Below are 24,331 nucleotides of genomic sequence, written 5' to 3'. Positions count from 1 at the left end.
CTCCAAATTGCATTTTGATGCAATTTAGGGTATAATAATAAAAAAAAAGGTTAAGCGCATGTTCTGATGCATGCCGTGTGACAATCTTGACGAAAATCATTAATCTGCAGCACATACGTTTCCCTTAGATGTATGTTTTAGAACTGAGGGGGAAAAATTATCATTCACTAAAAAGCCTCATTGGTGCATCTTCAATATTTTTCAAAAAACTTTTTCTGTTGTCACATCAAACACACTTATAGTGAAATGCTTATAGAAAATGCTGAAAAAACAAGATCAGTGTTCCTTATTAAATAACTCATTTATTACTCATAAAATATACAGCAATCTCAGTACTGAAAGAACTCATTGGAATCTTGAATTCACAGTCATAATTTCTATATACATGCTAGTTTCATTCCTCTTCAAGAAAAAAAAAAGCAAGGAAAAGAAATAAAAATCCTTCCCATTCTATTGATTCTAGCAAATGTACATACTTCCAGTTAAAATATATTTGAACAAAACTTGAGTTTTCTGCATTCTTGTATAAGCGAGTGGTTTCTTTTAAGTTAAAGCAAGCAAAACTAATATTAGAGAAATCAAAAAATGTCACTCAGAAAAAAAAAAAAATTAAATGCTTTACAAAATGCTGTCATTGGTTTACAGTGTTTCTCATTGCAAAGCAGAGTCACAGATGCCTCAGTGCCAGATGAGTGGACCTACCCACCAAAAGCACGCTTTCACAGCTGCCTCTACAAACCCATACTTCCAGTAACTAATGAAGGCACAAAACGAACAAACAAAAAGCAACCAAAAAGTGTACAAATAATTTATTGTTTAAATTCTAAACGGTGATAAACAGGTGAATTTACAAAGGAACGGTGGATCAACTGAATACTAACCTGTTGCATGTACCAAATGTCTTAAATTTACTCAGGTTAGTGAATCAGATTCCAAGAGGAAAATGAGTTTAAGACATTAAAATGGGTGTATTAAAATTTTGATCTTGAAAAATAAATGATCCCCTTGTGTGACTTACAAAACGTAAAAGTCCTTCTGATGGTTAGTGTGCAGGTTTTGACTAAAACTTCTCTCTTTTATCCTTCCTCATCAATAAACCACCTGAAGTTTCTTTTTGTTGTTGTTTACACAGATAAAACAGAGTTAAAATTCATCCATGTCTTTTGGTCCCTGTCGGTTTAACTCTCTGCAGTGTGCAAGCGCACCTTTTTTCAGCCTGTTATTGCCTTAAAACAGCTGCCGTCTGCCCAACAAGTTCAGTTTCTAACACTGGAGAGGTCAGTGTTGGTAAAGCAGTGGTTACTGAGCTCCAGCATTGGCTAACGGACGCCGTGTGCTGGAAAAGGTTGGGATGAGCATGGGCCAGCCTGTTACACCTCGTCCCTCCATTTCTCTCTGGTGGGGACTCTTAAGGCTTCTGTTGGGGGCTTGCGTCCTATTAAGCCCTCCCAAGCTTGTGGAGGGTGACTGATTGATTGATTGATTTTTTTTTTTTTCTTATATTAAGACACAGTGTATGCGTTTGTGCATTTAGCGTGATTCCTCTCCTGTCCGCTTCAGTACGTCTCTGAATCAGAGTCATTGAGCTCCTCGTCCTTGTAGAAGCCGTCGTGATGGCCGATGTTGTTGAAGCTGCAGTAGGAGCTGTGCTCGGCGCGCAACGCGGGCAGGCTGTCGAAGGTGACGCTCTTGGAGGGGCTGGTGGTGTAGTGGTTAACGGCACTGAATGGGACGGTGGGCGCCATGGTGCAGGGGGACACAGGCATCATGGTGGCCAGGATGAGAGCGAGGCAGTCCGCAACGTCTTTGTTGGGGGCACAGGCCAAGGCAGGCGTGTAACCTGAAAAACAATGAAACGTTTACAAAAAAAAACCCCAAAAAGATTGCCAACATGTCTCGGGGAAAAAATAAATGACAAAATACCTGACAAATTCTGGTGCTCATTTTTTTAAATTACAGAAAGAGGCAAAGCTTTAAGATACCAGACTCAGTTCTGTGAAAATGACCCCTAAATGATATTTAAACTTTTATTTTTCTATAAACTGGCACAAAATATCACTTTCAGTATTAGGTTGGACAAACCTGATGAGCTAAAGATTTCCAGACCAACAGCACTTACAGGGTGAATGCGCCGACACATCTGGATGAGTTTTCTGTTAGACAACCGTCAGATGTGATCTGGCTGAGTTGTCTGCATTAGTTTAGTGCTCTGAATGTAATCAATGCTGCAGAACACCCAGTGAAAAAATGGGACTTCCCTCCTGAAGCAAATGCACTATCTGGATGTTTCTAATTGACAACAAAAAATATTCTGAAAACAGCACTGTTAAAATCGGATAATGCTGCAGGGCTAACTCAAGTGAAATCAAATCAACTCCAGATTACCTGATTAAAAGATTGCCGAAATTTGGGGTAAGTGGAGTTTCTCTGAAATGGGATTTCCACAATACGGTCGTTATAACTTTTTCCACTTCAATCTTAAGAATCAGAGCTTTACAGCATGTTTCCTCTCTTGTGGAGGGCTATGTGAATGACAGTGTCTGAATGCCAGGTCTGCGCAGCACCATACTGTTAGAAAATCAGTCCTGATTCACTGATCGCCTCTTCTTATGCATTCATCCTGCGTCCCAGTAACTTATTTTCTTTTTTTTATTATTTGGATTTTTTTTTCCTTTCTTTAAAATGTACTATTTTTATTTTTGTGAAGTTGCCTTAAGGTCCCTGAAAGCACCTTTCATAAATAATTATTATAAATACTTATACTGTTACAGACAAGGACTTTACTATGATTATTGCTTCAAATGGAGGCAGAGTATTTATACTAATTTACAGGTATGTATACTAATTTACATATGAAGGCGACAGATCACTGCTGCTGGTCTGCCCTATTTCCTGCAAATTTTAATGTATAAAGGAAAAGTGTGCAGTCACGAGCGTGCGCACGGCTTTACACTTTTCTAAATTGTTCCAAAGTTTTAGTGTGAAAATTGCATGAGGCTCCTGGTCTGTGGTCCCTACAAAGTCTGCCAACCCTATGTCACATTTAGTCGATGTTACCTGGCAGCATCGCTTGTGGCAGATGGCTGCTCACCCTGCAGCTGATTCCATCTGAGGCGATTCTCTGGTCACAGGAGTCGCTTTGATTTTTAACAAATGGTTTTACCAGCAGAATGTCTTTTCTCCTCCCAACTTCTCCACTGAATGTGACTTATTTGTCATTTGAACCTGTAATAGTTAAACTAAAAATAATTTTCTCTTTTCATAAATACACAAAATCTACATAATATCTTAAAGTATCAGAATATTCCCTTAGTCAAAAGTAACACACAGGAAAAACTTAGTCTCCTGTTTTAAAGAGAACGGCACATTTTCCACAAGAAAACCTCCTGAGAGATTTTCAAATGCAACAGTTCTCAGCAAACACGAATCTTTTTAAATGTGTTTCTGTCTTTTATGAACTGAATCAAGGCCTTCAAATGTTATTTTATCAAGCTAGTTTCAAGATGTGTTACTGTGTCCATTCTCGAATTATTTAATTAATACGCTAAATTCTGACCACATGTCTGGCTGCAGTCACTTAACATGAACCCCAAACTCTACATACTGATGTAATTACTGAATTAGTCACTGAAGACAAAAACTAGTCCAACTTCCACATAATCAGTCAGGGGTGAATCATTTTAAGAAAAAAAGTCCAGAAGTACAGAAAACAACAGAAATACAATCCCTCTTTGTCTCTTGATCTCTGTTAAAAGGTAACACATTCACTGAGTAAAATAAGATCCAGTACTACTTATAAAAATGGCATCTGCATGATTTAGGGCAATTTTTACTTATGATTATAGACTGCCAAGTTAATGAGTTGGCTCAGTGTTTAATTTCTTAATAAATATGCAAGGGCACATTGCTCTCAAGAGAATACAAAATTTCCATTAGGACTTTGTTTCTAAAGCAAGCCATCACTTTTTTCTGAAGCTAGAATTATAAAGTAAGTAAAAAACCAGACCACATTTCACAAAAATAACTTGTGTCACAATTAAAAACAAGGATGTACTACGCTACAATGCAATTACCATTTTCATCGACTGCTAGGACGCTGGCTCCCTTTCCAAGCAGCTCCTGCACCACCACAATCAGCCCATTTCTTGCAGCCACATGCAGAGGTCTAAACAAAATAGAAAAATGTCTGTTAGAAAGGTATTTGTGTCTTAAACTCTGTATGAACAGATTAAAAAAAAAACTCATATTATACATACGTCTGTAAGGCGGCGTTTGTAGCATTAATGAGGTTTCTGTCTGTAATCTTCTCCAAAATCAACAAGGCACTAGTTTCATGTCCCTGTCGAGTGTGGTAGAGATGCCACAAAATAATAAAATTATTTTATTTAGAAAAAAACACATTCAAAACTCTGATTTAAATATGTGCAATACATAATCAAAACTTGAAATATGAGCTGTAATGTAAATACTACCAGCAGATGGCAAGCCGTACCTTACTGCACGCCAAATGAAGAGCAGTGTTCTTCACAGCATCCTGTAGCGCGAGGTCTGCTTTCGCACTGCTCACCAGCAGCTCTGTGTGAGGACGGGTATGAAACGCAAGAAAAAACAAACTCAATCTAATCTGATATTTCATAGTTTGTCATTTAAAGCCAGCCTGACTATCGCGATTCATATCAAGTTAAATGTTCTGAGGCAATCATACCGACAGCGTTGGTCTGGCCGTTCTCAGCGGCCATCATGAGCGGGGTCTTTCCTGCAGCGTCGACGCAGTTGACCTGAGCGTTGTGGCTCAGCAGCAGCTGTAGACACTCCACATGATCGGTGAAGGCAGCAGCATGCAGGGGGGTCCTGAGGACATTTTGGATATGAAGTGCGCAATCATCAATTTAAAATATCGACATTAGTAAAAGTAGCCTTTTACAAATTCTGGAGCCTGAAATCTTTATAATCAGAAGTACCTGTTTTTGCCATCTTTGGCGCTGACAATGGCGGGCCCCAAGGTGTCTATCAACATCTCAGCAGCAGCTTCGTTGTCACGAATTCTAGAGAGCAGAAAAAAGAAAGACTGGATGTTTAATCTATTAAAAGCTGGGCTCTCTGACACTGAAACCTAAGCAAGCTCGGACTCTTACACAGCACAGTGGAGGGGACTGAAAGTATTGCCTTCGGCCTTGTGGAAAATCTCTAGTTCAAGCAAAACCTCCACACACGTATCGTGACCTGTGAGAAAGACCACTTCAATTAATAGCCACTTCAGAAGCATCAACATTTCATATTTGGGTTCACAAAGACATTGAATGAAAAAACGAAATAAAAAGCATTTTTTAAGTGCTCCATTATTCTCATCTGCTACATCAGCAGCATGCTTGCATTTAAGTGCACGCATGCTACGACATCAGGTATATACATTTGAGAATATCAATATATATTGATTGCTTGGTTTAAAAGGTCTTTCAACCTCCTTGTCTGTACCATTGTAGCAGGCCCAGTGCAGTGGGGTGTAGCCTTGGCTGTCTGTTAAGGCAGGCAGTGTTTCCACTGATTGGGCAGCATGCAAAAGGCCTCCGAGTACCCCAATGTGTCCGCAAGCTGCTGCCAGGTGGATCGGCGTGCGCCCTTTACAATCTCGCACCAGGACGTTGGCGCTGTGCTGAAGCAGAGCCTCCACGCATTCTTCATGACCGGTCACAGACTGATGGCAGAGGACGTGTTTTGTTAATGATTTGTTTGGAACAATTTGTTTGGAAGCAAATCTCTAAGCACAACTAAGTAAATGGCACATAGATGTGTTTAAGTAATGTTTCAGTTCAGTTATAGTAGTTATGATAGTAATAATAAAATCTCCTATTTCTTACAGCAGTGTTTAAAGCGACAAAAAGATCCAAATTATATCAGAATATTTTGACATGTTCTTATCAATTGTTGCTAATCATCATGCCTTGGTTTTCATTCTATTGCTTGTATCAGAGATATTCCACATGTAGCTTGGCATCTGTGACTATTTGTAGTCAAATTGTATATTTATTTTCTAGCAATTATTTCATAAAAAAAAAAAACACATTCAAAATTCTGATCAACAAAGATGTTTGTATTACCATATGTTCAATTAAAGCCCTTTGAAAAAAAAAAAACTGCATAATTTCCTGCAAAGCAGACATAATTTATTTGAAAACAACAGCAGCACTCAGGTTAAGTGCACTCCTGCTACATAAAAGCTACTTGGTTAAAAGAAAAGGAGGAACATTGTACTGATGCATTTGTACAACAGCACAGAACGACAGAATATTTTATGAAGAATAGATCTCTATTTCTCCGTTTTGGCAGACTGTCAACATGTACAAACTTCTCATAATGTAATGTTCTATCACACAGCCCTAATAAAAGGCTTATACATAAATACAATGATGAAAATATGAGTATAGATGTTGAAAGCATAAGAACGTTTGGCTTTTAAAAACATAATTGGAAAACTTACAGGCAATGACAAAATCAAAACAATAATGAAATTCTAAAACCCAAAGTAAAAAACAAACAGAAAAATACAAAATAAATCTGGATAATGTAAACAATAGGAAGTTAAATATTCACATATATTTTCTTTTACTGCGGTAATTCCTCATGTATTTAACGCTTCGGTGTTTACTTCAACAATTTTTTTGTGGCACCATGTACAAATTGTACAAATTTGGAGCTTTTGTCCCAAAATTATAAATACTTTGGAAAAATGTGATCAAAAACTACAAAGAAATAAAAGGTCAATTTTAACACAAATCAAAGTGCAATTGAGATAATTTATCATAAATCTCAAGTGCCCTAGGAAAACAAAGAATTAATAAAGCTCATTCAGTTATGCAAAAATGATCTCCTAAACTATTTAAAATTAGGGTTTTTTTTTAAATTAAATTGTTTATTGCAAATAATTTAGGAAATAAAGTCAGTGACAAAGACTATGTGTGACTTTCTAAACGTTTTTGTATTTTATACTCTGAATATTTAAGGTAAATATTTAGTAGAAAAACTATGAGCTCTCCTTACTCCTCTATGCAAGGCCGTCCTGCCCCACTTGTCTTTGGCTTCTACGCTGGCTCCCTTGTTAAGGAGGGAATACACACAGTCGGTGTGTCCACTCAGGACTGACAGCATCAGTGGGGTCCTTGAATGCATTCGAGAAAAATGTCAGCACTTGTTTTTAAACACAAACATAAAAATGGAGCGAGACATTTCTTTACTTACTGTCCATTTCCATCTTGAATGTCTACAGCACTTTGAAGATCAGCATTTCCAATCAACAAGCGCAAACATTCTGAATGACCATTAGTAGCTGCATAAAAGAAAGATGTGCAATACATGTGACATTGTGTTTGAGTGTATAACTAGAAATGCCAAATTTCACAAGGTTTCTCTGCTCAGATGAGACATACCTGCAGCATGTATGGGGGTCCGCTTCAAGACAAAATCTTTGACCAAAATGGAGGCTCCCTGGTTGATTAGAACGTCCACACATTCCACGTGGCCTTTGAAGGCAGCTAGGTCTAAGGGTGTGCGTCCCTGGCTGTTTCTAACATCCAAATCCAACAGAGACTGCACCAGAACCTCCATAGCTTGATGGTGACCATGGTATGCCTGAAAAAAAACAAAACAAAACAAAACAAAACAAAAAAAACATGTTGATACTGAAATCAAGTCTGAACTGCAGGAGTTTTATGTATTAACCAAGTGTCTCTTTGCCAGTCTAATATTCCTTTGGGGTAATAAAGTATTACTGGACTAAAATATCCAAACATTTTAACAAAAATGAAGCCTAGTGTAGAACTTCTATTGTTGATTTACACAAGTGGTGTAATTTAATGCATTAATTAAAATACAGGCTTTGTAAAACAGAAAACTAAAGTAACTCTTGCTAGACTTCTTTTAATTTGGTTTGAACAGAAAAAAAAAAAGAAGAGCAAGGAGGCCAAATGACATCTTTCAAGAGACTGGTGTCTTATCTTTTAAATGCCTATGTTATGTTTTTTGGAGTTTATTCAACTCAACAGGCATTGGAAACGAATATGAATCATGACCCCTTTGGCTTTCTACAGTTTGATTTCTCTCCATCGCAAGGAACCCGACACCTTTTCACGCTGTTGGCTGAAAATAAGCAGGGGCTTTTAAGCTTTTTCTCACCCTTGTTCTTAGTTTTCTGTGGCGTGTCTCTGCTTTTTAAGCTTTAAGTCAAATTCCCTCCAATAATGTTGTAGAAAAACTTAACCTTTGTTTCTTTTTTCCCCACTAGGAACTAAAAACCATTAGTTTATACATGTCATCATCACCCATTGTTGAATCAATGTGGTGTGAAGCACTTTAGACAAAATATGAGTACATGAAGATCTTGTAATAGGTAACGGATGCTTGCCAAAACTATTTGTGTTACATATACATTTCCTCACACTTTCAACACCATGAAAAAAAACCACACACCACTGAAATTACTTCTCTGCTTCAGTAAACCCCCATAATCCTGTGTTGCATCATCATCACACACTGAAAACAAACATCATATGGTCGACCCACTCCCGTCTAGAAAACACACAAAAACATAACTGCAATGGAAATAAACATCAGGTTACTATTATAAAGTAGAGTTATTTATCAGATAGATACGCTTCCAGACAGATTAGTTTGCTGCTGGTCACTCTGTGTTGTGGTTTTTAATGGAATTTGCAAAGTTACAGTCAACCAGTCATCTATCGGTCTGCATAATGCAGCGACTCCACTAAGAATTACAGTCTACTCACAGCAAGGTGCAGGGGGCTGATGGGAGCTCTGACATCACAATCATTCAGGATGTCTATCCCTGAGGTTTCCATTAGCTGCACACATTACAAGTTAGAACTTATACCATTAATCTGAAATTCTTGAAGAACACATCAAATATGTAACTGTGGTCTACTTTTAATGAATGAAAAGTACAAACACTGACAGTGGAAAAAGCTGTAACACTACTCACCACATCTAAGGGTGTTTCACTCGCAATCTGTAAAAGGAGGAAGGAGGAAATAAGTTAAACTGCAATGAAAACAACCCCGAATTTGAAATAGTACAGATCCCTCACCAGCTCCAGACAAAGACGGTGTCCGTACGCAGAGGCGTAGTGCACAGCATTGAAGCCCTGACTATCCCGGATCCCTGGATTTGCATCATTTCTTAGTAAATATTCCAGGCACCTGGAAATGCAGCCAAACAGTCCAGAGAACCACGTTGTAGCATATATCTTTGGACTCTACCATCAAATTATTAGTCGTGTAGACTCTTTTTTGCAATCAGATATAAACATTTGCAACTAAAAATACAGAAATTTCCAAGTATTACTGACTTTCCGTCTGTGTCGGATGCAGCGGCGTAGTGGAGAGGAGTGCAGCCCCGCTCATCCAGATCATTGACGCCGGCTCCAGAGCCCACCAGAGCAAACAAACACTGGTAGTTACAATTGGCAGCAGCGTAATGGAGAGGAGTCCTGGAAGAAAAACAAACATGCACACATCAGATATTTATTTAAATGTTATGCTAGATCCGAATGCATCTTTAAACGCCACTAACCTCCCAAAATTATCTTTTCTGTTAAAGTCTGCCCCAGTGTTAAGAAGAAGATTGAGACATTCCAGGTTTCTAGGAAAGCACAGATATTTATAACATCACTAAAATGCAATTACATCACAATTATGTAATTTTCATAATACATCTTTGAATGTCTCCTATACACACCCTCCAGCAGCTGCAGCATGTAAACATGTCCTTCCAAAGTCATCCGGAGTATCAATATCAAAGCCTGTGTTGAGTAAAAGAGTTTTGAAAAATGCTCCACAATTTTAATTTATGAAAGTGTAAAAGGAAATTTATTTTTAGTTTTCCTGTCATACAGAATTAATATAAAATAACCTGAAGACAGGAGCTTTCGGCAGCAGTCTGAGAAGCCACTGAGAGCAGCCAAATGCAGTGGAAACATGCCATGAATTCCTCGTCTGAAAAAAAAAAACAAAAGTCACATAAATTTTTTTAACCTTGTCAAAATGATTGATCTTTTTAGGCATAGAGCTGCAAATTGACTCCTACATCAGGGAAATGACAATCTGTTAAAGATGTCCATCTTCATCTGCACTACAAGCTCTGAAATTTTTTTGCAAAAGCAGCTTTTAACAAGTTGGAACAGTTGCAGAAAAACAGCAGAGAGGTTTGCTTACTTTGCTGTGTCGGCTTTGTTAGTGATGAGTGTGTTAATGAGCAGCTCATGTCCATATCGAGCTGCGATGTGTAGTGGCGTATTTCCGTTTTTATCTTCACAGTCAATCTCAGCACCTTCAGGAATACGAAAAAAACAACAACAAAAAAACAGGAGTCAGCAGTTAGTTGCAAAACTCTAAAGGGCAAGAAGGAACTACGAAGTGGATTGTGTTTGAGCTCACCGTTTTCAATAATTGCTTGAGATCTAGAAAATCTCCCATGGATTGCCGTCATGTGGAGCGGAGTCTTCCCATCTTTACTCTACGATGAAATACAAACAGTGAAATCAAAGAGGGGAATATTTTTCCTTCCTTCTACCAACAAGTTTTTTTGGTTCAAGCCAACATGTCGTGGATGAACGTTTCACAGGTTATGTTATCGGCTATTATTTCTGACCAACAACCAGACACACACTCACACCTGGGGAGAATTTAGAGAGACCAACTAATCTGACAGTCATGTTTTTGGACTGTGGGAGGAAGCAGGAGTACCCGGAAAGAACCCAGGCATACACAGGGAAAACATGCAAACTCCGTGCAGAAAGGACCTTCTTGCTGCAAGGCAAGAGTGCTCGGCAGATTATCAATATGTAATTTTTTTAAACAAAGAAAACACCAACGAATAACCAGCAACTCCCACGTTTTACCAAAGATATTCAAGTATTGAGAAACAGTGAACAAAAGCACAACAAGGCTTGCCTGACGCAAAGTTCCTCCTACCTTTATATTGACATCGGCACCGTTGCAGACCAGCAGCTCCAGGCAGAGCGCCCCGTGACGAGAGGCGGCGGTGAAATGAAGAGGTGCGAAACCCTTCTCATTCAACTGGTTGACATTAGCTCCACAGTCGATGAGCTCGTTCACAACCACATCTTGGCCATTGTAGCAGGCCACGTGCAGGGGTGTGTTTCCATATGCATTAGGTTCATTGATCTAAATAGGAACATACGAAGATGTTTACATGAAGATTGCTACTGCTGCTGTAGGAAAAACTATAGAGCCATTAAGCAAGAAAAAGAAGCACGTCTGCTGGCTCAGTTTTGTGTATGGGACTTACATCCACCCCTAAATCCAGAAGGTATTTCACAACACTAATCATTCCACTAGAGGCTGCGGCATGTAAGGGGGTGTAGGATTTCTTGTCTTTGCAAGCAACCTCAGCTCCATGACAAGCTAGTAACTTCACCACCTCTATGTGCCCTGAAGACAAAACAAAAGGGGTTCATTATGCCCGCCCACTACCAAGATTAATTCTCAAAAAGCTTTAGAAACTCTAGCAACAAGAATCAATTTTCCAAAACAAACAAACAAACAAACAAAAAAAAAAACGATTGAAAAGTTCAGTTCTTTACCCATATAGGCTGCCCAGTGGATCGCACGACGATCTTTCTTGTCAAAAGCATTAATGTTTGCGCCTCTGGAGAGTAGGAGCCTCACCATCTAAAAGCAACAACAGAAAAAAAAAAAAATCCTCCAGATTACCATCACAGAAAGTAGAAAAATTGTGGACTGTTCAAGAGCCTGATTATTTATAAGTGCATGGTTTAACTGATTATCAACATCATATGCAGCTAATATCTGATGTGCATCAATCCCAAAATAATTGATTTAAGTCCTAATCTTTCTCACCAATATGCTGGAAAAGAAAGACGGCAGTAGTCATGAAAAGATACAACCATGAAAACAGTCAATTTTAATGCATCAGCAACAAAGCAGCAGATTGTGTCACAATGTTACTCAAGTACAAAGTGCCTTTAATAAACTTGAATTTACTTCCTGGAAGGAAGATTCAAATTCTCTAAAAACAGCTGTTACGCAATGCATTTCTACAAAAAAAAAAAAAAACTGATAAGCAGCACATAACTCCTCTTTCTTTCTTTTTTTCTCTCTCTCTCTTTATATATATAATTAAATTCTGTGTCAAAGCTATAGCAGCTCTGACACAGCTGCTAACAGCAGAAAATGAGCAGATCATAAAAACATGTTGATCATTTTATGACAAATGGTCAAAAAAGCAGCTCTTGTTCTACGTTTCAACAATACAAAATCTATTGTGTTTACACAATTACGAGGCACTCAGAAAGGCTTCCTGTGAGCTAAAGAAGGAAACCAGGAAGTTGTATTAACAGACAAGCACACACAAACATGACAGCAAGCCTGGTCTGACAAGTTAAAGTAAACTCCAGTTTCTGCTGCATATTTCTAGGAAAGGAGAAGAACAGTAAGCTATAAAACAACAAGGCCATGTGCAGCTCTGTTAGAATCCTGGTTAGGGGTTAACATTACCTCCAAGTGACCGCTGAAGGCCGCATGGTGCAGAGCAGTTCGTCCTGCTCGGTCAGATACATTCACATTACTGAGGAGGGGGACGAGGGCTTCGGCACAGCGAACTGCCTTGTTGGCTGCGGCGATGTGAAGCGGCGTCTGCCAGTTCTTGTCTCTGGCGTTCACGTCTGCAGAGTGTTTCAGCAAAATCTGGACCGCCTCCTGCATGAAAGACTTCTATTACTGCTGATTCTCTGCTTCCAAGTTCAGCAGAATGGAAAAAAAAAAGCATGACACAGGACCAGAGGAATATTTGCCTACCTCACAGCAGGAGGCCACAGCCCTGTGCAGAGGAGTCAGCCACTTGTTATCTTTGGCATTTACTCTTGCACCTGCAAGGAGGAGGACAGAGTGGGTGAAACTATTTGAAGCTAAAAGCAGGAACAAAACATTTACTTTGGAGTTTGGAGTTTTATGTTTCACATATAAAAAAAAACAGCACAGTGTGGAAATTACTTTCTGATTTTCCAGTGTGGTAAAGGGCTGACCCCCATTAAAATGGGAAGTGAACATACTGAACACATTTACTTTGCATACAAATGCACAGGGTGGCCATGAAAAGCAAATAAGCTTCACATGTTGCTGCTTCATGTGTAAGTCAAACCCTCAGCATTGTCTTTGTAGAAAAGCTTTTACTCCGCCTGCTGCATCATCAACAAATGTCTTGAAGGTGGTGAACAGGTGCTGCCAGAGTGATCAAAGATATGTGTGCAAAGTAGGAAAAAGTGAAAAATTTCTGTGTGCAGCAAAAAAGCTGTGTGAGACAAAAGTCTCACACAGCATAAATCTATTTGTTGACAAAGTTGTAGCGCTTTTGCTGACATTTTGAAGGAAAGCAAGAGGTTATGAACTGACAGTAAACAAAATCAGCCCTGCCAGTTCTTCCTAAACACTATCAGAAAGAGGGCCAGCGAAGAGATTCTGCTCTTTCCTAAAGTCATAATGGAAGACGGACCTTCCAGAAAAAAACCTGAGTAAACTTCAAGTAGGTAGGTGTCATCAACAGCTATTAGCTAGCTGTTGATGACAGCTAACTAATAGCTGTCATCTATTAATATAAATAAAATCTTATTTTATTACTATTCAATGCAATGCTTTAAAAATGCTATTCTCGGCCTCAAAATTATTTTGATACATTTTTTATGTCATGTGGATTTGGAAGGTATTTCAAGAATTTTAACATCCTTATTTTTACTAAACAAACAGTTTGCTGCAATTGTTGTGCAATTTCAAAACTGTCCAGGAACGCTACATTGCCCATCTTTACGTCGTATTTAAAAGCGAAGCTATTAAAATACTTGAAACATTTTAGAACATAAAAATGTGAAAAGTGAGAACTTTGTCAATTTTGAAAAAATACAGTCAATATGGACAGGCTATGCAATTAACTACATTGGGGCAACGCGCTGGGTAACATTAGAGCAGATATTCCACACATGAAGGCTAAAAGTCATTAACCCAGGCATCCAGGGTTTGAAACCAGTTCAGGGCTTTGCTGAATCACTTTCTGTCCATTTTTGTCCAAAGACTGTGGATAAAGGCCACTGGCACAAGAAAAAAAAAAAATCTTCTTGATTACTATGCTTGACGTATGACTATATTTAATGCAATCATCATATGTCCAGTACCTATTCAGCAGAATTTTATATTTTAAAATTTTTTACACATCATAAGATGAGCATACTGTTTAACTGCACCAAAATACATCAGATAAAAAAATAAACAAACAGCTTTGAGGTCAAATGGATCCCTTCTATCTGATTAGGGAACCTACCTGAAAGAATCAGTAGCTCGATAATTTCTGCATCTCCGAGATAGGCAGCAGCGTGCAGCGGAGTTCGCTTCTCGTTATCCTGCAATAAGTAAATAGAGAAAGACTGCTGTGGCGAATCAGAAACAAAACAGCTTCATTTGCTTTTTTCCTCCATTTACGCTCTTGTTGCCTCTATACTGGCAGTGAAAGAAAAACAAGTTTTATAAAAGACAAATGCAAGTAAAAAAAAAAAAATCCTTGTTTTATTATTCCACTTATTTATGACTCCAGTCAAACAAGAGCATCAGCCAGACTCGGGCTCAAACACCACCACCAGAACAATAATGGTGAGGTGTGCAATAAACTAAGCAGAGCCAGATTATGCAGTGAGAACTGTAAAGTCAGACCATGTGCTGGTTTGTTTACAACTGACTGAAAGTGCTGCATAAGGTCTTCCAAGGAGAGTTACACACTGGAGATACTTAATTCCCTTTTTTAAAGATGCATTTTAAATTATGGAACAATATGAAGGAATAGATGCAGATACAAATGGCTGCTGTAATTACCTGCACATTCACATCCTCTTTTTTGAATATGAGAGAGCGTACGTCATCTGGGTCCACACTGAAAATGGCTTTCAGCAAAGGAGGCTGTGAAAAAACAGTTAAAAATGCATTATAGCACTTATTTTAAATACGTAGCGCTATTTTAAATTGCCATTAGAATAACCTAAACATAAGTCAAATGAGCTGCAAGTAATAACTTTTTAGGTATTATTTGCTATGCAAACAGCTTCAGCTAGTTAAAGGTGAGAAAAAAAAATATTATAAAGACGATGCTGAAACCTTCCAAGCTACAGGAGAAGGCAGGATCTTCATCATTAAACACCACGATACACACACTACTCATCTGCTCACAGATCAGATCTTCTCAAATTACACAGAAATGGAGAACAGTGAGAGCACCTTGTAACTGAGCTGTAAATGAAGTGATCATGCTTTTACACTTTATAGTATGTTCTCGGAAATCCTTTTTGCAGTTGAGTGCCAGGCAATTCCTAAAATTGTAACTGTCTGTGAGCAAAACAAAGTAAATCCCATCCCACAGAGATGAATATGAGTCTTTTGAGTGAATGCTCTGTTTGTATTATCCAAATTAGACATTACTGCCCCTCTTCACTTTGCCTCCAGATATGCTTTACCAAAAGAAATAATTAAAAAAAAGCATATGGTTGATCTGATACACATCCAACCACAATCACAAGCAGCACAAAATCTGATGGTAAAAAAAAAGAAATTAAGTTCTTTGTAAAGTCAAACTCTTATGCATCAAGTGAAACCTGTCATGGCTTCTTAAAAAAAAAAGTAAAGTAAGCCCCGCCCTCCACAGGAGGTCACACGGACAAAGAAACATAGGTTTTACACAACTTAGGCTGGCTGAGTAGGAATAAACACATAATATAATGAACAACATAACTGCATCAAACATGTCTATAGGAATTCATTACCACATTTCCCAAAAAAAATGATTAAACATGACCATTTTCAGATGGGACTTTAAAACAAGCCAACTAACTCACTGACTATCAGCTTCCTGAAAGAAGGCCAACACATTTTTCTGTGCTTAGACAAAAGGAAGATTCCAAAGTTATGGGTCGGAAACTAAACGAATGCCACCCGTCAGTCCTGAAGCAACAATATTAAAACTACAATAAGCAAACCCAGAGCAATGTGTCTGCTAAAAAACAAAACCAAAAAAGAACACAGGCTCTAGAGAACTGAATAACAAACTGCCAACATCAACTATCCATACCTCTTTAAAGAGCATACTTGTGAAAAGCTAATACTTGAGAAGTAAAAACATTTTGTGGGCGTTTATGAATATTAAGTCCATTTATCAAAATCAAAATGAAAAATGATTGATTGTAGATGGTAATACTGTAACTTAATGAATATGTTATAATAATTTACTAGCAGCCTGGATAACTTTTGCTTTATGTTGTGAAATAATCATGTTTTGATTTCTTATCTTTAATTTTGTATGTTCAATCTCTTCTTCTGCCCGTAAAGCTGCATCCAGTTGCCAATTCATCCGTCCATACATTCAGAACAATGCAGCATGTACAATTATATTAATTCACTTAGACATATTCCCTCGTTTATCTCACCAGGCAACCCAGCCAGTCAATTATGTAAAGTGCAGCCATGCAGTTTGGAAGAGGTCATGCAGAAAACACGTCTTCTACTATGTATGGCAGAGCTTGAGCAACTATCTACAAGTTGCAAGTAAAAAGAGAATTAGCCAACCCTAAACGAAGATTATTTCTGTACTACTTCCACTTTTGTGCCAGTGACTCACAAACACAAATACAGGTTCACAAAGCCATTTGTTACAGATACCAACATAATGTCCCTCGTTAAAGTATTCACATCCCTGGAACTTTACCACATTTTCTCACAAGACATCGACAAACTACCACATTAATGGCCAATGTGCATAATAGGACATAATTTTCTATTTTTATTAAAAATCTGAAGAAAACGTGTTATGCATTTCTATGTACAACCCTTTCAAAACCATAGGTCTAATAAAAAAAAAACAAACAAAAAAAAAAAGTTACAGCTGGAGGTCTTATGGCGCATGTCCCCAGCAGCTTAACACATCAAGATAAATGAAATGTTTTTCTCATTCTTCTTTGCCTAACACACATTCCAGTATCTATGAATGTCAGTTTTAAGTTGTGCTACAGATAGTTTGACTCAGGTTTGGACTTTGATTTGTTGATCTAAAGTTATTCTACAGCAGCTCTTGTTGTATGCGTAGGGAGTGTTTTCCTGCTGGAAGCAGTCATCAAGTATTTTGCTGCCACTGATAGGTTTTTTAGGATTCCCAGTATTTGACCCCAGCCATCTTCCAACCAACCATGCTAAACTCCCTTGTTCCGACTGAAGAAAACAATAATTGCAGCTGCCACCACTATTGTTCTCCATTGGGATGATCTCGTTACGGCTAGTTAAGTCACAACGTTTTGCATGTAGGTCAGAAAGTTCAATTCAGATGTTCTTGTATACGGCTTCTGGAAAACTGCATAGAGAGACTTCTCATAGCTTTCTTCAAACAATGGCTTTCATCTTGCTGTTCTTCCATAAACTACCGATTTGTGATTTGAGAAGTACACAGCGTCTTCTTACTGATCTCTCCAGCCCTTCCAGATGTACTGAGGGCCTCTTAGCATTCTGTGTCCATTCTTGGATGATATCTTTAACTCCCCATAAGGTGTCTCCCCATAAGATGTCCAGGGCTTAGGGAATTGCTTTATAACTTCATGTTTAAAACTTCTTTACAGCTTAATGCATGGCTTTAAATTGCATATAGATGGCCTCAATTTAGTAATGAAGCGAGTTCTTTTGGTAACTACTGACACTGAATTTTATTTTGAGAAGTCAGGGTAAAAGCAGAGCTGAATACTTATGAAGCCACATTTTTTAGATATTTGCAAACATTTAGAAAATGAAGTACAATTTTGCTTTCATTGCATTACTATGCTCTACGTTCTATTAAACAAGCACATTTACGCCGACTGTGGCTCAACAGGAAAAGTTGCTTGCTCATAGTATGAAAGTTGTGGTTTTCATTCCTCTGTTGCGCCTGCATGTCAATCTGCCCCTGGGCAAGGCAGCCCTAAATTTGGAAAATTTTCCAAAGCTCTACATATTGGTGTAGATCTTTTGAATAGTAAGTATAACTAAAACAGCTATAAAAAATTTAGTTCATTTGAAGTTTGTGGTTGTAACATGGCAAAATGTGGATAAGTTCAAGAGGAATGAACTCTTTTGTAAGGGATTGCGCCAGTTTTAGGAATCACTTCAGAAGTTTACAAGGGGTTGCAAGTGAGAATGTCTTTCTCTTGTCAAAGAGAAAATACCTAATCAGTACAAAATGAAAGACGAGCCATTTCAGATTGGTTTCATTTTCAAAATAATCTGGTCAAACAACAATAGCAGGACATGTTGCATAAGTTTTGCGCAGCTGCTCTTTTTTTTTTTTTTTTTTTTTTTAAAGCAAGCCATGTAATTCTCTAATAACGAGCATCATCAATGTCTGTCTAGCAGAAATGGTGAATAGCTGCCAAGCTTTTCCACCTGTTGCAGTATTTAATTGTAAATCCACCTCATACAAAAGCAAAGTTCTGCATTCAGCTGTTTATGGTTCTCCAGTCCAGGACGAGTGTTGCAGGAAATGATCTACGCTCCTCTCTTGCCGCTCGACTGTGTGCACCTCCTCTCCTCACGTAGAAGCCAGGCCACTTAATACCATCACCATGGAGACAGCTCACTGGCAACTCCACTGGCTAACAGGAGCCCCAGCCACACGATCATTCAAGCACACAGACAATAAAGGACACATGCACGAACATATGTGACAAGAATAGCATCCGTGTGCCAAAACAAATCCTTCAACTGCAACAGAGAGAGCTATTCTCACTTTTAGAAGTAGGTGTCAAATGCTAAACATAGCAGAAAGGGACCCATATCTAGTTCCACTAAAATGCCAGACATCTCATTAAAATTATAAGCATTAAGCACATGGATGCACCTGCATTAGATACATCCATGCAGTGGAAGTCAGTAAATGGCTCTGACATGCACACTCGACCCATTAACAAAAGTAAGTGGTGAATACAACTTAACTTTTTATAAAATACACACTAAATGACTAAACTGACACATACCTGGTCATAGCTCTCATTGTCTTTCAATAATAAAGTTATTGTTCCATTCAAAGACAATTACAACTTACACATCTCGCAGTCGAAAAGTTATTAATTTAATTTTCTTTTTTTTTTCTTTTTATGATAAGTACAATTTTACTCCACACAATTTTGTGCAGCGCATCTTACCAAAGTGTACATAATGTCACAGACATTCAGTTGCAACAGTCAAACAGAGCCCTTGACATCACACTTCATTACAGGAATTTAACCACTGGTATCAACAGCATGTTCACTTTAGGCAACTACTTACGTTCACTTTGGCTGATGTTTTATCCCACTATTCTAACTAATCACTTTGCATATGAGTGGCCATCATTTTATGTCGCCTCTGACTAATTGCTGGGTATAAATAAACACTGCATTATTAGCTGGCTTTAACTTCGTAACAGCTAATCTCTCATTGATGCTAACAACAGGTTTTACATCTGATACGCCAGGGTGGACCTTAACTCACTCTATTTCACACAGTTCTCCTCAGTTTGGTTTCTTGCTCAAGTAAATGCATTTAAAATGCTTCCGTTTCGGAGACTAGCCACGAATTACATTCCGTTGGCAAACGCAGAAATTGGGAGAAGCTAAGCTAACATGAACCATTTTTGACACAAAGCTGACTTACCTGGTCTCGAATTTTGAGAACCACCATATTTCTGTTTTATATTTAACTGTTCTCGTGTGGATTCATAAAGAAATGTCGGTCTCCTCTCCCTCGTTGTTCTGATAGAGGCCTAACTGGACTCTAGCTTAGCTCCTGCGTTAGCGTCCTATGCTGATGGCATGAAAGCAGAGAGACAGCGGAAACTCCATAACATTGCCGCCACCGTATTTCACCCCCTCAAAAAGACAGCGTACAATTGGCTAACTGAGCGCAACGTATTAGTAAGAGACTTTATGATTGGTTGTTGCTAACGCTCGCGTTTGACAGACGCAACATTATATTTGCGTTTCTAGGAACTCTCTTACGGGTGTTCTGTAAGAAAACCTTTTAAATCATTTTAAACATAGTGAAATCTGTTTTGTTTTATGCTGTTATTTAACAAAAACAATTTTAGATTAATGTAAAATGCTTTATTAGAGCGGGGAAGTCGTATTTATTATTACTCACATTAGCGTGACTCATCCTTCAGTTTGTATGAGACATAAATACTAGAAAATTACGTTCTCTGAAAGTGTATGGACGACTGGACTAGTTTCTCAAAAATAAAATCAAGCTAAACAGGACTAGAGATAAGTTATGTATACATTACATATTGAATAAGCAGGGAAAGTTGACTCTTCTGCAAATAAGCACTAAGTAGGGTGTATGCGTTTTCCCAATTGAGGAAATCTCGCCCTCTGCTGGCATACTCTTCAACTACAATCAAGACTTTGATGTAAAATATCTGACTATAATAATTTTTCAGACCAGTGGGTATTTTGATAAATTTTCAGAGTTAATCCTGTCATAAAAGATGATAAATTGAACTGACCTAAAACAAACTGATTGACTAATATGTGTCAATTAGTTTGTCTGTGTGTTGCAATTGGCATCATTTGAGAACTGCATTAGACATCATTGCGGGATGATCCCGGATGTCAATATGTGTAATTCAGTACTTAAATTGCTTTTGGATTGTTGCAGCTATAGCAGCAGTAAATAGTTTGTGATTTCCTGTACCCAGTGGAAACAGGGCAGGCAGAATGAACAGGAGGTACATAATGGAAAGGTGCCAAAAAGCCTGGACACAAATCTCATTTTGGTGCCGTCACTGATTAAATTTTTCTGTTGCAGGCACAAGGCCACAATTTTTAGCAAACTCAAATTCAATCTATAGTATTTGAACACACATAGTGACTTAATGAAGACAACTCCAATAAACTCCTAGAGGCTAATTTACAAATTATCAATGAGGTGTAATTGTTATTCATTTTATGCAGTACTTTGCATCTTTTACAGTTCAAGTGTCTTGCAAATGTATTCATATTCCTCAATTTTTCCCCACACCTTTTAAAATTAGAACCATAGCCATCGCCATTTTTAATGGGACTTTGTGAGCTAGATCAACACAAAGTAAGCAACATAAAGAACAAGAAATGCACGAGAAAAATCAGAGATGAGGTAGGTAAAGTGTTTAATGCATGTTTAAGTTTTAAACATCTCACAAAGCACAATGCAAGCCATCATCCAAAAATAGAAAAACTGTGGCACAGCTGAAGTCTTACAAAAACATGACCATTCACCTAAGCTGACAGGTCAGGCAATGGAGAGCATTATTTACAGAAGCTGCCAAGGGCTCCTTGTTGACTCCCCAGCTGCTGCAGAGATTCACCGGACAGGTGAGATAATCGGTTAAAAGAACGACTATAAGTTCTACACTCCATCAGAGTGGCCTTACTGGCAAAAAGTAAACTCTGGATTAAAGAAAGAAATACAAAGTTCTGTTTGTAGGTCAACACAGGCGATGAAGGGAACACAACAACCATCTTAAAAAGTTCAATCTGGTAAGATTAGACTAAAAATGACCTTTTTGGCCAAATTTAGGAGGCTGACAGTATTGACCATCCTCACTGCACAATGTTCTATTTTGAAAACTGCTCTTAGAGGGTGCTGAGCTTAAAAGAACATCAACAACTAGTCCCCCCCATTTGATAGATATGGAATTTGGAAATAAAGTATGTTTACAAAGAAAGGCAACATTTAGTGATTAAAAATAGTCAGAAAGAATGTGAGAAATGTTCACCAACTTCTCTGAGTAGTCTCACGTTTCATTCTGGCGGATATAGCCAAAAACAAAAGAGGAGGGAAAAATGTTGTTGGATAACGTTGCTTGCACACTGGTCACCTTTGCTATAGATAATCCCCTGGATCTGTCACTAAACCCCACAAAAGCCAATGCAGCCCTAGCAGAAATACGTCTCACCAGGGGTGGCTGTGATGGAGCTGCGTTCCCGTAAATTAAATTAGGAGGCGGAGGAACAGTGGAGCAAAGGCACAAATGAAGAAAACAGATGGCTATGCACATGTCTTTAGTCTTTCTAGCCTTGGTTTAAAAACTGCACTCTGACCCTCTGTTTTCGCCAAGCTCCAGTTTACAGCTCTAAAAGAGTGAAAGAGGGAGGCAACGAGAGGGAGTAAAAGAGCAAAATAAGCATAGATGAGGAGAGAACTAATATTCCTGGGTTTCACTAAACAGCAAAACACTGAGAGTCTGATGGCCACAGATTTATCAGGACTAAAATTGCTCACAGCTTTCTTACCAAAGCAAACACCCTGCAGAAAAATGACATGATCCTTTGTTTCCTGATAACAGCTGTGAAATCTTGAAGAGACAGCCCCACAGATGTGCATGACGGACAGTGCCTTGTGATACTATGATGTTTGTCTGTCAGGATGAGAGATAGAACACAGCTGGACAGTCGGGATCCTGGGATGAAAGTGATGTCGCTTTGCCATGTCAGTCCCAGCTGCTGCGGGACGGAGCAAAGACGGGAAAATTTTGAGTTGGCGGTTTCCCATTGCTCTTCCATGAAAATGATGCACAGCCAGACATCACATAACTACCAAGTCCCTGTCATCTTAGGAATTTGTTGAATATACAGGTGTTATGAAAAAAACAACAAAAGTATTTGGACAAAAGTTTTATCCTCTCTTCTCATTAGTTTTCTAGTAATTAGGTCTGGGGGCTAAGATGGCCATTAAAATAAGGTGAGTTTCTGGGGGCTAAGATGGCCATTAAAATAAGGTGAGTTTGTGTTTGGTGAAGCATTTCTGTGTTGATTTGCTGTGTTTTTGAACACTCCAGTTCTGACATTAGTTTCTGACAGAGTTCACCAGATTGTTATATCATATCTTCTGATATTTCAAAGAGATGTGTTGCCAAATTCTACAACAAAGTTTTCACTGCCTTTTGTAGATGAGCATGCTTACAACATCACAGTACTTTCACCATACAGTGAATATAAGGCGTTATCTCCCTGTCATCCTGTGTGTCAACCCAGTTGAAGTCTTTATTTTGTTATAGCTCAACCTGAATTTCATCACACAATTTTGATTAAAGTCTATATTGTGCAGCAAATTCCAATTCTTTACATATATGATGGTGGAACCCAAAATGCTTTTTTCATGAAGCTCCTCCCCAACATCTAGTTGTTATGTATAGCATATGACCTGTGCTATACATATAATTTAATGCATAGCATTACAACAAAATTTAATGCATAGCATTAAATTATGATTTAAATTTAATTTTAAGATATTGCTATAGGGGGTGCAAAACACTGTGCAACCAGTTCTTGTAAATCACCAGACCATTTTCCATCCCACAACTTAAAGGTTGGATTTTTCAAAAATATTTTGGGTGAGGTTATATTACTGGAATAAAAAATGAATTCATCGAGAGGCACTGACACAAAACATTCTATTTTAGTTGACCTTGGTCTCTTGCAGGTCAGTACATTGTCCCTAACCTTGGAGGAAGATGGATGTACCCTCAATAAATACATAGCCAAGAGAGACAGCATCCTATGTTGTGCTGCAAAGACTAACCTATATAGCTAGGGGACAAGAAGAACAATTTGAAGAGATTTTGAAGAACTTGGTGAACTTTCTTGAATGCCAGAGACCAATACTGTGGTATTGTGATGCTGTGTTGCTGATTTTAGAATATTTTCACGTTATTGTTTTGACAAGATTTTAAATTGACAAAAAAGTAAATCTGTAAATATCTAAATGATCCGCTTGTGTTAAAAATATATATTTTTTTCATTTCATACAGAGATATGGAGCTTGCAGAGTTTGTAAAGGTATAAAGCTGAAGCATAAGTTCACAGTCACCTTCACGTCTTGTAAGTCTTCAGGTGTATTGTTCATCATGAAAAGAAATGATTAAAAACAAGCTACTGTCAAATGAAAAATGAGTGAGATTTGAAAATACTGTAACCCAAATTACTGAAGTTCTGATTTTCTTTTGCTTTATATTTCATAAACTATCCTTCTACAGATGTCTACTTATATTAGTTTCAAAAATATTATTAAATCTTCTTAACATTTTACATTCATTGAACTCAGTATTGAAAATATGCATTCACTAATCAAACTGATTATTTATGTCTGTTACCAAAGAGTAAAGTCAAAACTTGAATTAATTTTATGTTTCCCCACACTTCAAAAGGATGAATAAAATAGCTGTAAATAACAATACATGCCAAGGACATAAATATTTTATTTTACTGAACAAAACA

General features: G+C 38.0%; 1 protein-coding gene across 1 annotated transcript; it reads right to left on the bottom strand.

Annotated features, from left to right (window-relative positions):
- Positions 1 to 282: 282 nt before the first annotated feature.
- ankrd28b (ankyrin repeat domain 28b) lies at positions 283 to 19,926 on the bottom strand. Its single transcript, XM_055047875.1, has 28 exons — positions 19,731 to 19,926; positions 14,907 to 14,990; positions 14,362 to 14,440; positions 12,849 to 12,919; positions 12,549 to 12,749; positions 11,615 to 11,702; positions 11,320 to 11,462; positions 10,983 to 11,195; positions 10,446 to 10,524; positions 10,224 to 10,338; positions 9,922 to 10,004; positions 9,748 to 9,811; positions 9,583 to 9,651; positions 9,359 to 9,499; positions 9,098 to 9,209; positions 8,993 to 9,019; positions 8,781 to 8,855; positions 7,425 to 7,626; positions 7,237 to 7,324; positions 7,039 to 7,156; positions 5,476 to 5,695; positions 5,136 to 5,223; positions 4,962 to 5,045; positions 4,706 to 4,851; positions 4,493 to 4,575; positions 4,257 to 4,339; positions 4,074 to 4,165; positions 283 to 1,840 (listed from the first exon to the last, which is right to left on the bottom strand). The coding sequence occupies exons 1-28, from the start codon at positions 19,755 to 19,757 to the stop codon at positions 1,557 to 1,559; spliced, it is 3,159 nt and encodes a 1,052-aa protein (XP_054903850.1). The 5' UTR covers positions 19,758 to 19,926; the 3' UTR covers positions 283 to 1,556.
- Positions 19,927 to 24,331: the final 4,405 nt, after the last annotated feature.

This window comes from Poeciliopsis prolifica, unplaced genomic scaffold (genome assembly GCF_027474105.1).
Source record: "Poeciliopsis prolifica strain line A6 unplaced genomic scaffold, Auburn_PproV2 SCAFFOLD026, whole genome shotgun sequence".
Taxonomy (NCBI): Eukaryota; Metazoa; Chordata; class Actinopteri; order Cyprinodontiformes; family Poeciliidae; genus Poeciliopsis; species Poeciliopsis prolifica.
This window is presented reverse-complemented; position numbering and strand designations above follow the sequence as displayed.